The sequence below is a fragment of the Coturnix japonica genome, chromosome Z (assembly GCF_054131305.1).
Source record: "Coturnix japonica strain WE chromosome Z, WE-NBRP24, whole genome shotgun sequence".
Lineage (NCBI taxonomy): Eukaryota > Metazoa > Chordata > Aves > Galliformes > Phasianidae > Coturnix > Coturnix japonica.
Genome location: NC_140702.1, coordinates 43,939,508 through 43,955,367, shown reverse-complemented (window position 1 = coordinate 43,955,367; position 15,860 = coordinate 43,939,508). Strand labels below are relative to the sequence as shown.

Genomic DNA, 15,860 nt, shown 5'->3' with positions numbered 1-15,860 from the left:
AACGTGTCTCCAGACAAGGGGTTTCTTTTCCATCCCAAAATGGAAGTAATGACTCTGTTCAGTTAAGTTAGCCCTTTAACTTGATCCTGAGATAATCCCATTCAAGCGATTGCAGCAAAGCAGTATCCACCATCCTGTTGGGACTGGAATATAACTCCTTAGGAAAGTTACTGGATTATTCTGCTTGGCACTGAAGTGTGTAGCTCCAAAGACCAAAGCTTCGGCCAGCCACCAGTCCTCCAGCTTTCTACACTGCTCCCTTACTAAAAGTAGGGAAAAGGGAGAGAAGAAAAAGCCAGGGAGACAGGAAAGCTGGAAAAGAATGATGGCCTGACAGCAGACTGGCGCAATAAACTTCAGGATCCAACATGAAGTGGTACTCCTGTTTAATTATTTTATAAAATTTTCACAGTTACAACAAATTCAATCTGCATGAAAATTAGGAAAATTAAAGTGTAGATCTCTGATGTTAAGTGAAGTATTTCCTTCACAAATTAGTGACCTTTTTTATAGTTTAGAAGTATTTTATTTGTTCCCAGTATTGTTCTTCTGTCTGAAACTACCGTGAAGCAAGAATTTTCTGTTTTCATTTCTATTCTTTTCTTTACTTTATAGCTTCTTGCTGTTGATCTAAATGTGATTCATAAATTAATGCTGACTTCTAATTTTTCAACTAGTTGCACAAAATTTATTTAACCGTAAGCTTCCTTTGTCTTCAACACAATTAATGTCATTTAACCCTGTGAAAATGACCTCCCTGGTGTACCAAGCAGGAAAAAAACTGAACAAGGAAAAAACAAAAGGCTCCTTCCTAAAACATATAAATATTATTTTTGACTTCGGTATTAAAAATTCCCTTTTTTTTTCTCGTGAATCTGACGCATTATTTATCGAACTTCAATTTGAAAAGAGAAAAATAGACATTTGGGATTCTTCAGTTTTACTGTGTGAATGGTAGGTGACTTTTTCAAGTGTTTTAATTTCACATGACTTCATGCACAAAATATCAACAGTCATCAATTGAAAAAAATTATTTTGCCCACATATACAAGAAATTAACTTCCATTTTTTAATGACAAATGTCTTCCTTATCTGTAGTTTTCAGCACATTTGAGATAGTCAACTAAGTAGTTATCCCACATTTCACATCAGAAAACTGGAAAATAAATCACTAGAGCTTCCTTTTCAGTTGACATGAGGAGTGTTCTAAAATTACATTTTTTGCATGCCTGAATAAACTGTAATTGCTCAAGGTAATCCAATGTTTTTAAAATGTTTATTATTTCCTACTAGATTCTCAAACTGCAACAAGCTCCTCTTACATGAGAACAAATAAAATGCAAACTCCTACCTCTACTTCTGCGCTGGTTCAAAATTGAGATTTAATGCAAGAGATAAGCATGCCATTTCAGTCTAAGTAATAGGCTGCAAGAGCATTTAGACACCTATAGGGTAAAGGCAGTAATAATCTCTATTTCCTGTTGTTCTCAATGGAATTAACAATTTGCTGTGTAAACTCCAACGAATCGCTCTGTGCTCTGACATATCCTTCTGCAAAACAGATAAAATGTTCAACCATTCTTCCCATATAACATAATAAGAAGGAGGCAAATAATTAAAGGATGTAGGAACAATCAACAGTTCAGTGGATTGATTGATTACTCTAGGCCCATTGATTGATTATTCTAGGCCCATTTTTCATTTTTATTAATTGCATGTGGAAGCATCAGTGCACACAAGAAACACAAACCCACGTCCAAGTTCTTTCAGGGTGTTGCAGCATTTGGACATATGAATGTTACACACATTATATAAAGAGGATATTGCTTAAGCAAAGTTCAGGGTGTGATTTCAAGTGGAATTTCTCATGCTCAAGGCAAACAGACAACAATAAAGAAAATGCCATTTTAAAATAGAAGAACTATTGTTACTATATTGCTACATTCTCAATTTTATGTTTACGAAAGGTAAACTGGAAGCATAATATGAGAATGACTGCACAGACATTAAATAAAAAAAAAAATAAAAAATGAGCTTCCCATGAAAAGGAAGTCACAAAATGCAAGAAACCTGATAACGGGACCACACCACTGACCTGCTCGGAGGCCGTTGGCAAACTCCTGCAGTTTGGAGGCATTGCCCTTCATACAGAGCTACACAGAGTCCCTTCTGAAAGGAGGACGTGCTGCCCAAAACGAGACAGCACATCCCCGCTATTGGTGCTGCCAAAGAGAAAAGTCAGCATCCCAACTCAGCAAGGGATCGCTGACCCCTCAGCGCTTGGCTGGGCTGGAAACAGCTCTGGATGCACACAGGTGCGGCACAGGAACGCCTGCGCTCCGGATGGGCCCCAGGCAGCCTGCGGCAGCCGTCTGCTATGCGGCCTGCCAGCCTGCTCCTTGGGTCTCCTTGGGTCTCCCCAGGTGCTGGGCAGATGAGTCCTCAAGGCAAAGCTTCCCCCTGCAGACCTGCAGGGAGCTGGTCCTCCCTCCTTCTCCCCCTCTTAACGTTTCTTTCTCCCCTTCCTCTCTCCTGCGACCCCTGGAGAGGCAGGACACAGCCTGGCGATCCTGGGGCTCGCATAGGCCAGGTTTCCTTCTGCAGAGCCCTTTGGGAAAGGCTTGCTAATCCTTCTTATTAATTAATGAGATAATAGCAGTTAACCGGAAAGCAATATTAATGCTATCTAGGAAACTTCCAGCAGAAATGATTTAGTCTTTTCACCAAATTGCTGGTAGCAGAAATCCTGCAGCTGGAACGGCAACAACATCTTGATGTGTAAAGAACTTAAATCAGGAGTGCCTGAGCAGTACCAGACGTAGGACATCTGCATCTATTTTCTGCTCTCATTCTTGGATAGTTTAAAAGATCCTCCCCTCAACTTCAGATTTTATTAACAGCTGGGGATGCAGGCTCCTCCAATTATATCAGTCTTGCACAAGGACAAAGGAGAGTGTAAACAGCAACATGACTGTTCTGAGAGATATACTCCGAAGGGCGCATGCATTAAAACACTTTAAAATGTTTACCATCTACATTTACCGTTGCTTGAGTCCTTTATACTCCCAAAGTATTTCTCATGCCTATTATGCTTCATTGACTATCTGCTAAAATGCTTTCCATTTTATTTATGCTGGCAGGAAGAAAAACAGCAGAGACGACACGAGGATCAGGAATTCTGCAGACGAGATCCATTGCTGTAGATATTTTATGTTTTTTAAAAAGAGCAGCACAAGCTTTTTTTAATTATTATTATTATTATTTTTAATCAGACATTGTAAGTCTAAGCAAAACATCTCTCAGAAGAAGGGATTTATATTATCTGGGTTCTGTTGCAGCAAACAAGTACTGCAGCTTTCATTCACTGATTGTCAAAAACTTTCCAATGTGCCCACTGCAATGCGGATGCCAACCAACGAATCAAAGGCATTCAGCAACTAGACAAAGAGGGTCTGATGCCAACCTCGGTGCCACTGGCAACCATTATTGGCATCAAGCACATTGTCTGCTTTTTTTTTTTTCTGCTTTTTTTTTTTTCTCCTCTCCTGGCACTTGACAAACAAAATGGCGGTTCTTGTAGCAACGGGAACACAGCATAAGCGCTGCACTGATTGAGTCAAATATCATCAAATGATTTTACGGACTCAGACATGTTTCATACCAAATGATAGGCACTCTGATGCCAGACAGAAAGAGAAAGAATGAAAGCGTAAAAGATAATGTAACAAAAATTAACAACAACAATAATAATAATAATAATTTTTATCAATACAAACAATATCCATTACATTTTCAAGGTTTAGGCTTTTTTAAAACTCGCCTGGGGGGGGAGGGTAGATATGGACCTGATACAGAAGCAGAGCCCTATAAAAGTGTATTATGATTAAAAATTATTTTGATGCTAAATACTGATTACTGTGTTTTTCCCATTTTCTTCCTCCATTTCAGTCAAAGGAGCAGCTTTGTAACCTAAGTCAAGCCTTTTTTTTTTTTTTTTTTTTTAAACATCCTAAAGCACCAGAGGGTCATAGAAAGAGAATAGGGGAAAAAAAATGATGCTGAATTCTGACAGAGGTGGGCAAAAAGGAGAACCAGATAAAGTTGGTCAATGACAAAACTTGATAGGTTAGTCCTTATTTCTTCCTTCAAGGCAGACATGGAAGTAGAAGCTCTTTTTATTAAGAACTGAAAGGATTACTGACACTTCTAGATCTGGAAATTGTCAATATATTGTAACATTACTCTGCACTGCAATGCGGATGCCAACCAACAAATCACAGGCATCCTAGGCTAAACAAAGAAGGTCTGATGCCAATCCTGGTGCCACTGGCAACCATCACTGGCACTCGAACTATCCTTCCTCCTCCTTTTTCCTCTAATCTTCTTTTATAAAGAAACAAAAAACACACTATTTGGCTCCTTTCTTCATTTTGTGTGCTAATTCCTTCTTCGTATTTCATTCAGTCATTTGTTTCGATTTCTCTGCTTATTTTTTATATGATACCATTAGGTGGATTTTAGTATTCTAAAAGAGATATACAGAGCAAAACACCCTGTGTAAAATGCAGCATTTTGGTTTACTTCATGCTTATATTTTTTCAAGTCTGATGCTCTTAATCAAGTACACAGCAAAGTGCCCAATTAACCTGCATTCACTGAGGACAGAGATTCAAAGTGTGGCAAAATGAGGAAAAAATACACAAAGATAACTTAATACGACTTCTTCAAGAAGAGAGTGAACATATGTTAGCAGAAGTTTAACTGTAAAGCAGCACAAGAGATACAAAATACATGCAGTTTGCAATAAACAAAGGCGCCTGCTAAGGGTAGCTTGGTACAAAGAAATTAGCCAGTTTCATCTTCTAGTATATTCCCAGAGTGGCTTCTTGTAACCTTCAAAGTTACAATATTACAGAACACTTTCTTACTCATTTCTGATTAGACAAATATTTTGAATAAACTAATATTCTCAATTTGTTCAAATCAATAAAATCAGCTGTGTTCTACAACTCTTTCTCCCATTTCAAGTTATGGCTTCCAACAACTTAAAACCAAGAGTGTAAAAGTACCATGACCCTCAGCCCCATTGGTTCAAGAGCTACTTAAGCTATTTTCCTCCCTTTGTACTTTCAACTTTTACAGGCAGGTAAATACATTAGAATTAATCAGTAAGTTATGTCTTGTGATGTATGCATTCAAAGTATTGTTCAAATTTTTCTACATAAAGGAAGTTTGAAGATAAAAAGTTTTTGTAATTAAGCTGTTATGTTTAGTGCCTTTATAGAAAAGGTTCACGTTTAGCAGACCGCGCTGCTGCTGCAAGTCGCTGCAAAATATTTTAGTAAATTGTCGACTGCTGTGGAGAAAAAAAATATAAAATACAAACAGCGAGAGAAGAAACACAGATTTCCATGACAAATAATTAAAAAAATAATAACTCTATTTATATATTTGTGTGAACACAGTGCAATATTTGGGTACTAAACTTCTAAGAGAAGAATTTGTCAAAAATAAAAAGGTCATACTGTATCTACTCTTTCAAACCACAAGTACCTGCTCAATGAAGACATGCAATTCTACTCCTTTGTTACTAATAAAATCTATTCAGTTTCTTTTTCAGTTAGATCCGCAGTTGCGTATGGGGCATCGGATAACAGACTGCCATCTGCCCTTCTGCGAGCCATTTCTGCCTACTACCAGGCCAAGCCACGAAATGGCCCGCCATCTGCAGCTGGTCAAACTTCCCCTGGTTTAGGTCTGCGGCTAAGAAACAAATGCATTATTGCTACTTATCACTCAGCAATACAAGGATGGCTAGAGGATGACACAATCACCAAAAAGAACTAAAATTATCCCACAAAGAGAAAGTGCTTTTCAGAAGGCTCAGTATCAGAGAAAATCCTTTATGGACTTACTGCCATTTTCAATTCAGGGGGACCTGCAAACAAATATTTTTTATCTGAATAAGTAACATGACCAGCAAATTTCTCATTCATATATGATAAAAGGAATAATAGATTTTACTTTAATTTCGTAAATTAAATAAATACATAAGTAACAGATAAATAAGCTTTTCCTTCAATCTTCAATATAAAATTAAGTATACTACTGTAATTACCGAAATAAAATTGTAAGGGAAATTTCTCTTTTAATATTACAACCTGAATCTTTGTTTAAAAACTCAGATAGGAAGCATGAACTAGCGATGTCAAATATGAATAAAACGTTAAATATGTATGCTGTAATTGTGCCTATTTAGTATATGCTAACCAGTATTTCTGGGCTAAAAATTTTTCATGTTTTATTCTGTAATGACGAGAACATCTATGGTTGCTCTCAAAGTTTCAATAGCTTAATCTATTTAAGGATGAATTCTTGGTTATTTGAAACTGAAAAAACAAGAGTAAGTATTTGTACTATTTATCATGATTGTGCAATTGCACATACCTGCATCTGTACTGAGAGTACTACAGAGAAGAAAAGAAAAAAGAAAGAACTTTAAAAATAAGAATAACATTTCCTGAAGTCGTAACTGGGAATATATATATATATTTATATACAGAGAGAGAGTCAGATTTTGAACAGAAAAAAAAGAAATGGAGAAACTGAAGAACCACCTTGAGACATATTGCTATCTCTTGAAAGAGAGTAAGAAACATATGCTAAACGTACGCATAATTTGTACAGGTCTGTAGGAGTGAGTGTGTCTGTGTGTATATACGTATACATGCTGATTTACATATGGATATGTACCCACGTTATGTATAGAGACCACAGAATAATGTTTCACTGGAAGACAGCCCATAGGGGAAACAGGGCTGCTCAGAATCAGAGTTTGACATACTAACATAGAAACATGACAATCTGCTTCCTACCTTGCTCCTGCACGTAGTATGCCAAAAACAAATCAAGCTCCTTGACTGATACTGTTATGTGGTGTGGCTGGACGCAAAGTGCTGGATTTGTGCAATGTGGGGATTTCATGAGCCGCTCTCCATCCGTACTTTCCAAGGGGATGCCTTTGAACAGGATCACCATGACTAGATCCAGACGCCAGACTTTGTCAGCCTGCCTCAGGCAGTCGATCCTCCTAATCTTACCCTTCTGGTCAGGATTGGACAATACACAGCACGGGTGCTTCTTCCCAGTCACCGTGAGCACAAAATCCTCCCGGAACTCTTGGCGAATATCTTTGCGCAGCTTGGCGAGGAGCCTGGATGCCCACTTCTGTTTAATTTCGGGCTTTTCGCTTAGTAGCTCATCCTTGACTGCTCTTTCCTCGTCCTTTGACATTCGTTTCTCATGTTTTTTGAAGTACTTGCGTTTTCGAGCCTGGAGGTTGAACCAAGTGTAGGCAATTGCACGGACATGCGGAAGAAGTGCCTCAATGAACGGGTGAAATTCATCCTGCAGAGGGAATTGGAGGGAAAAGAAAGGAGAGAAGAAGAAAAGTCAGTAAGCTGTCATAATCAAAGCAGCATCAAGAAAGATTTCCGAAAATCTTAAAGTGAAATCGAAGACAAAGAGAATAAACATTCAATATTTACTTAAAAATTTACACAAAATTCTGCGTAACACCTTTGATGTGATTACCGTCACTGTCAGACAACAGACAAAATTACATGGAAAATCACATTTTCCCTGTATTTCACTCTCTGAGAGAAGCATCTGAAGATTTTATTCTCTATGCCTCCCCTCACTTCATCCTACATCACTGTAAAAGGACTACATCACTGAAAAGAGATGCTATCAAGATGTTTTGTTCCAAACATTTAAATATCTGAGCGAACGACTGGCATCAAGAAAAGTACCATTGCACAAAGAGGACACTACACGGTTCTAAAAAATCTGAGCAGAAACGTTCAGAACGCTGAAGTGAATGCCACAGTTCATTTCTCTTCTCTGTGGCACAGGAACACAAAGCATATACATGCTCAGTGTAATGCCACACAGTTCCCGCTTTTGGAGCATGCTCTCAGCAAGAGCCTGCTGGTGGCACAAAGAGCATGCGCCATTAAACTTGATCCATTTTCTTATCAAACGTCCAACATTCCAGCACTGAAACGGCACCATTCCAGTGGTGGTAACTAGAGAAACCAGTATACAGTAAGGGAAAGTGGGGAAAAGGCACAGCATGTTGTACACAAACCCTGCACAGAAGCTTCTGTACTTTCAACTCTTCGGGCTTCCCTCCCACCACCCCCAAACTCTGTAAAATAAAAGTTTATGAAGTCGAGAACAAAAATTACATTAATTTTCTCCTGGCAGCTTCACTATGGGTTTTGAAGCCCCACAGAGTCAGTTAATTTGTTAACCGATCACATGAGTGTGGCAATTATTCTAAACCCCTTAAAAATCAATCTGAGGTGTACAATGAAAAATGGCAACTTGGCACAAACTTTGCATTCTTTGTGTTTCTGCATGCTGTGGCAGAGTGACATTATGAGTGCACCGCTGGTCAAATGCTGCTTTTGTGAAATCCATGCAATTTATTTACAGTTCCGAAATATCCCTTCCTGTCATCTGGCTTCACCTGAAAGTTCTTATCTTCTGCCTGACAGCAATATGTATTGTGTTAAGGAGGTAATGCTTTGTTGTCATCTACAAGCACATCCTATAGCAATTAAATTAACTCGTTTTGTCTGCTTAAAGAACCGTCCTACACATCCATGTTCATATCTAAATAGGCCTTTCCCAAAAGCTAATGGCCCTTCTGTGAACAAACCCCACGTTCGAAACAGCGCAATCTACTTATCAAACACTGCTGCATTCTGGTTTGCAAGGGAGACCTTAGGGGAGATATCTCCCTTTCTGCGTGGAGGCATATTTAGTTTTAAATACCGCGCAGATCGTTCATCACACTGAGTGGCACGATGCAATCAAACTAAACACGAATCTTTTCTTATACAATTATATTCAAGAATACAATTAACTAACTAATATTTTAGCTACACTGCTAGACGGGGAATGAATTATGCTTAATCAGAAGGCTGATTAACTCCATTAGGTAAAAATGATGAAAGTATAACTAATGGTCTCAATTATACAGAGTTCAGACTGCCATTGTGGGAGCTCCGGGCCAAGAATTCAGCATTTAAATCTTCAAATTTCACACACAAAGTTCAAAATTCCCTGAATGGTATAAAAACCTACTGGAGCTGCTTACCTCTCTCCCCTCACTGCCCCCACAGCAAACCAAAAACAGCACAAAAGTTGCGAGCAGTTTACCTATGCCCATATTACCTTCACAGAGGTAGGGAAAGAAAAGAAAGAAAGAAAGAAAGAAAAAAAAATAAAGCATAAAAAAAATAAAGCTGAGATGCAATACTGGGAGATAGTTCGAGGCATAAATGACTGCACTACAGTACCATGCTTGATAAAGAGCCACAAAGGCAATAATTAAACCGGCTAGCAGTTTCCAGCGGAGATCTGAACAATTCTGATACTATGCTGGCACATAAAACTAGGCCGTGGAAAGAGTTAAACCACAATCTGTTCTTTGTGTGGGAAGGCAATACTGCTCTGAGTAACCACAGCCCATGATAAGGCTTCATGCGCTTTCCAGTGCCATGCTTTTTTCCCCTCTCTTCTAACTACCAGAGAAAGTTTATTTTTTCATCTACAAAAGCCATCTTAAAACATTTAAATAAAACACCATTAAAATTCTAACTTAGCATAAGCAGGAAGGCTGCGCAGTGTTGAATCTTTGCAATTAGTTTTAGACTAAATAAAGCAGATTTGCTACAGATCTTGAAAATGTTGCCATCTGGGGTTAAAGGTGGGGCAAGGAGGAAGGCAGGGAGCTGAGGAGCTGTGAGAGAAATTGGTTTTTTGCCCCAGTACAGTAATTACATCTGAAACAGACTTCAGCATTGTAGCTTAAAATGGCAATGAAATTAATGTGCGATTTCTACACTAATAGAATACTGCAGAATCAGTTTTCATTTTTAAGGGGAACAGGGCAAACTCTTCCAGAATGGCTTCATCTTCAGGTACTTCACAACATATTACCACTAATAGCCAATAGCATTTTACATCTATGAAAATTGCATAGAGACAAATTCCTGCTTTTAAATTCCACTCGCTGGTGATTGAATGCTCTCCTTTACAAAGATGGGGGAATTAAAAAAGAAAAGAAAAGGGAAAAAAAAGAAAGAAAAGAAAAGAAAAGAAAAGAAAAGAAAAGAAAAGAAAAGAAAAGAAAAGAAAAGAAAAGAAAAGAAAAGAAAGAAAGAAAGAAAGAAAGAAAGAAAGAAAGAAAGAAAGAAAGAAAGAAAGAAAGAAAGAAAGAAAGAAAGAAAGAAAGAAAGAAAAGAAAAAGAAACACCTTTTTAAAACCATATTGAGACCTTTCTTTTATAATATCTTAGAGTCCTAAATCTATAGATACGTGCAAAAGATTGTGAAGGAGAAACACAGCAAAGAAGATCCTGTTCTAAAGCAATATCATCGGATATCTTTGAGACAGTCATTGTGCATCCAGAGTCCTTCGAAATGAAACATTACTTGACAAGAAGTGCCCATAAAAACTATCCTAAATGGAGATTTGCAATTAATCACACACTTTCTCCACTAAACCTTCTAAAAAGCCATCTACAAGATTTTATTTTATTTTTCCCCTTAATATTCATTCAGACAGGCAATATTGGAGGGGGGGAGGAGAAAGAATTAAAAGAAAAAACAAAAACATTTTTATGTTTTTGTGGCATTACCCATGTGCCATAGTTGCTCTCGCAATAGAGTGATTCATGGACATAAGATGTCATATCCAACAGCTCAGGTGAACCATTCTGCGCTGACCGCTTAAATTAACATGGAAGTTATTATAGGATAACTATGTAGTTTGTAAATACAGGGAAAATGCCCTTTGTCTAATTGTAGCATAATGATGATAGATAGGCCAGGTTTTCTTTTTGGAAGAGGTAAAGGGGAAACGAAGCGCTACTCTCACATTTTCCACTCTGACAAACTTTATATCAGTTCATCCAAGTTTGGACTGAAGACCATGCAGTAAGTATACAAGGCAGAAGTCCAGAAATTTTACACCAAAAACTTCAGGCGCTCCATTTCCTCCCATAGATTTTCTTTCTGCATAATGAAGGAGCGTATTCTGAGGGGAAAAGAGAAAGACAACACATTCGGAGTTTCCTGGACCACCATAACATAAAAATAAACTATGGTAAAAATATCACAAGAGCCCAAGCACTTGAAGGCATGCGGTAACTGCATCCTATCATGCCTCAGCAAGAGGGATGAATGTAGTTTACTCTCATTCCAAAACAGGGGGAAAGGCACTTACAGAGGGACAGGAAAAAGAACACCCTCCCTCCCACCCCCAAATTACACTGCTTCTGCTAAGTCTTCCTTCTTCCTTCAAGTTACTTTACAGCCACCAAACTTTTATTGAAACAGTGATGGGCAACGTCTGAGTTGCCAAAGTCTGTCTTAACACTGCACTTCTGGGTTTCATAGTTGTGCTTACAAGATGCTTTGGCGCTGCACTGGCACAAACTGAGTTGTGCTCCTTGTGCAGGCAGCCTGCTTCAAACAGGTGCTCTGTGTTTAGAACTTCTACCAAAATATTTTCCTCTGAGCATGCACTGCCACAATCAACATGCATCTGTGCAGAGCCTTCGAGACCAAGAGCACAATAGAGAGCAATTCTGGCAGCGCTCATTTTAACTCGGCCGCAACTCAAAATAATGGAAAGCATGCATTCTCTTTTACATTGTAACCTCTTTTTTTTTTTTTCTTTTTTTTAATTTAGGGAAAGACAATTTCAGAAATGCTCTCCTGGCTCTAAACAGACAGATAAAAATTCCAAACTAAAATCAAACTGCTGTGATTTTGCTGAGCCTCTATGTGTGAACCGCTTCTGCACGGCAGATGCTGCAGCATGCCTGTAACATGTAAGGCAGAAGTTATTAACACGCGGGAGCCAGGAACTGCTTCCTTATACCTATGGCTGCAGAGTGCAATGCTGTGTTTCTGTACACGCCAAAGTATGGCACTTTAATAGAGATTTGTAAAGTGAGGAAATCTATTGCACCTAGGAGCCCAATAAGCAAGCATATGGGGGGAAAAAATGTCACAGGAGCAGAAAAGAGCAACGTGAGCTGTGCGCTGTGCGAGAGGTGGTGGAGGAAACGTGCGTGCTCTCAGTGCAAAACCTGCTGCCTCAAGTTGTGCTCTGAGGTACGCACTCCTGCACAGAGATTTTGCTGCCTGACAGTGGTTTTGCAGGACACAACCCACTCACCATTATTTCCTACTAACTGTAGACTCCACCGTAAGTATTTACCGATGTGTACCTGAGAGCATACGTCTATCTACTACACAACGTGCTTCCTGCACCCAGCACTTTTTCTTTTGAAGGAGAAATACTCCTGCAGTACTCTTTTCCAGCTTTGCTTCACTGAAGCTCACGTTTGCTTGCTGAAAATATCCATATCTAAGTCAATCACGCTCAGATGCCAAACAAAATATAAACAATAAAAAATGTGTCAGCCAAAAAGCTACAGGACTGTATCCAATCACTGAATAAGCCTTATCATTGTTTCCATCTCCATTCACAATTTATGAATACTTCAGCCCTTTTGAATTACAATGCTTTCTAATTGTCGAATAACTTAAATCATATTTATTTATTCACCGTGCAGCTATAAGCGCGTTATTGGCCGCTTAATTACGGCGCACACGAGACATTACTTTCGCACGTTTTCTTCTTCTTGAGCTATTTGTCGCGCCAATGTGGAAGCAAGCAGTTATCACTTCATCAGTTTACATCACATCCTCATCAGACAGACTTTCACAAAAGCTCCTGAAAACTGTCCCCTGGCTCTGCACACAGGGTTTTCCCTTCGGAAAACGCTCCGGGGCCGCGGCTCTCGCTTCCCCTGCAGCGCCGGCGCCGAGATCTCTCCGCGGCCTCACGAGGACCCTCGGCCGGCGGCTCCCGCGGCCGCTTAGATCCCGAGGCCGGCACCGGGCAGCGGTGGGGGCTGCTCTCGGAGCTCCCCCTGCTCCCCGGTGACAGCCGCGGCCCGAGCAGCGGTCCCGAGCACGGCGCCGGGCGGGAGAGATCCCGGTGCGCTGCGAGTGGAGCGCGCTCGCCCCGCGCTCCGAGCTCGGCCGCTGCAGGCAGCGGAGCTCCAGAAGTATCAGGCGGGGTTACTTCGCGCCGCAGAGCGCTGAGATTGTTTTTTTCCCTTTGGTCAAAGACAGCACTTTTCCTTTTTAAACCCTCTAATTAGGCACCGTGAACGCCGCAGAGCTGAAAAGAGCGCGGATCGCTTGATTCCAATCAAATCAATACTTATCAAACCCGCTTTTTAGCGCAATTACGCTCATTTCCCTTCCGTTAACCTTTGACTCGCTGTGCGCCAGCAATTAACAGTATTTGTCTGCGAGTGACACTTTGAACGGATCCCCCCAAAACAATGGCCTGGTGCAGTCCATCCCCTGAATCCCTCCTTGCGAGCGGAGTTTGGGTCCGAGGAGCGGCACGACCGCGCCTTAACCCGTTACAAGTGCTACAGTGACTCATGAGCAACTCAGACATAAATACAGAAAACGCGTAAAAATAAATAAATAAGCGAGCAAATAAATGAAATAAATAAAAATGCGTCTATACCTGAGTGAGACAGATTGGAGAATACATCATGACTTCGCTTTTGCAAACGCGCTGCCCGGAGAGCCCCTAAGAAAAAGCCTCAAAAAAGGAATAATTTCATCTGTTCACTTTACAGTCATCTGAGACTCGAGGAAGATGAAATCAATCAGGACGGGGCTCTGCCCTGAATCACCACAACTCCACAACAAACCCCAGTCCTCCTTAAATAGCCAAAGATTCAAGTTCACTCCGTGCGCTCGATTTCCCGGGGTGAAATCCAATCTACACTTTTAACCCTCTTGTAGTCGGCGCGCAGAGCCGTGCTTTGCTGCTGCTGCGGCGGCGGCGGCGGCTGCCGGCGGTTGTTTTGCAGATGAGGGGGGAAGGACTCGGGCGGGGGGGCGGGAGGGGAGGGGGGGGTAAGGGGGGGGAGGTGGGCGGGAGGATTTTTTTTTGTTTGGCTTTTTTTTATTTTTTTTTTTAAGAAGTTTGGTGGCGGGTTATTACGGCACTGTCACCACGCTCTCGAAAGTTCAAGGTTACGGTGCTGAGCAGAGCACGAATCGCGGAGCGATGGCAGCGAAACTTTACGCGGCGGCGACCGCGCTTGCGGGGCGAACCCCCGTGGCCGGAGGGGCCCCGCGCAGCCGTACCGCTCAGGGCGCCGCCTGCGAGCTGCGTGCCGCTCCGAGCGCCGCGCCGAGGGGCCGCTCCCCGCTGTAATGAAAACGATCTCCTGAAATGCAGGCGATCGGTCCCCTCCAGCTCTCTCCCTCCCGCCCCGTGTGCCTTCAACGCCGTTTCCCCTTTCCCCTTTTCTCTCTGCTCTCAGAACTTGGAAGTTGAAAAATTCGCCGGTTACACCCTCCGGACCCCGCTCCAGCTCTCTTCCCAAATGAGACTTAAGTATTTCTTTTTTAATTATTTAATTACACAATCACCGCTTACACTCCTCCTCCCTCTCCTGCACATACATTCCAGCTCCGCCAGATCCCCCTCCCCGGCCCTCCCTATTAATCACCGCCGAACGCCGCAGAAGGACCCGGCGCGCTTAGCAAACATCCCTCATTTTCCCTCTCCTATGCCGGGAGAAAGTTGCGGCGGGGGGCGGGGGCCGGGGGCGGGCTGCCATCTGCAGGAGGTTTCTCTTCCTCCTGCCGCCGGGCGCGATCCGGCGGCGGGCGGGGCTGGGGGCGCGGGGACGGGCTGGGGACGAACCGCGGCTCCGCGCGGGTGAGGGAGAAGGGGAAAGGGGCCGCGGGGGGAACGGAGAGCTGCCCTGCTCTGCCGCTGCGCTGCTGGGCCGGGGGCGGCCGTGCCCCATGGCCCCGGAGGGACCGCAGCCCGCCCGCCTCCCTCCCTCCCGAAGTGCGAGTTTGTTCGCGTCGGGCGTTTCGTGGCGACACATCAAGGAGAGGAGGCAGGTTCAAGTCAACCATGAAATGGTCACTTTTTAACCCCGTCCTGTCCTCATTAGGGAAATGCTCAAACACAGCCCATTTTCCAAGAGGGCTCTTAATGAGGGGAGCTTGCCAAGTCCACCAGCTGCAATCCCCATAAATTTACAAACCAGAAGGAGAAGGGGGATGGGCGGGGGAGGCAGAGCACCCTACAGCCAGGTACAGCCACAGAAGCGGCCCCAGCCCCACGATGACCCCGCAGAATGCATCCCGTATCCCTGCAACTCTGGCTACACTCGCACAGCCCCCTCAGATCTGCAGGGTTCCACCGGCAGCCAAGGCTTCCCTTTCTACAGACCACATTAATCAGTGACAGGTTCAGAGCACGCATTGGGCAAGCAGGGATGAGGCAAACTCGGGGTTAACCGCAGTAAGCACATTTGTTTTCCTATCTGGTGTAGAATACCCCCAAATCCCATCATCTTTCCCTTCACCCAGACACTGCAGAAGGCTGATAACACCAGCCCTAAATGCCGGAGTTTCCCTTTGAATAAATATTCAATTTAACAGGAGTTAATTTACCATAAAAGACATTCCCCTTGGCACAAACGAACCAATGTCCTTGAGCACACCTCTCTGCACGCTCCAACTCTTGCACAACACTGAAGACCTGCTATAAAACCACAGTGATTCCTCTGCAGCCCCCTCCTCCTTCATACCCCTCCACGAGGGCCCCTTCAGCTGCACACACAGGGAATGAGCCTCCCTTCCCAAGTAGAGCTTTCAGAACACCACAGTCTCTCCCCCAGGTGGAGGCCAAGGGATGTCTCCACACTGAGCCCCATGCA

General features: G+C 42.4%; 1 protein-coding gene across 19 annotated transcripts in view; it reads right to left on the bottom strand.

Annotated features, from left to right (window-relative positions):
* Positions 1–15,860, bottom strand: part of NFIB (nuclear factor I B) — a 256,034-nt gene that overhangs the window by 152,834 nt on the left and 87,340 nt on the right. For 9 of the 19 annotated variants that reach the window (XM_085527978.1, XM_015849009.3, XM_085527970.1 and 6 more), the window contains exon 2: positions 6,876–7,407. In XM_085527978.1, coding sequence (XP_085384104.1) covers positions 6,876–7,407 — 532 coding nt within the window. Of the gene's footprint in view, positions 1–6,875; positions 7,408–7,811; positions 7,971–13,633; positions 13,970–15,860 lie in introns of those variants that run through there. The other 10 variants (XM_085527967.1, XM_085527971.1, XM_085527972.1 and 7 more) reach the window with 2 other exon arrangements.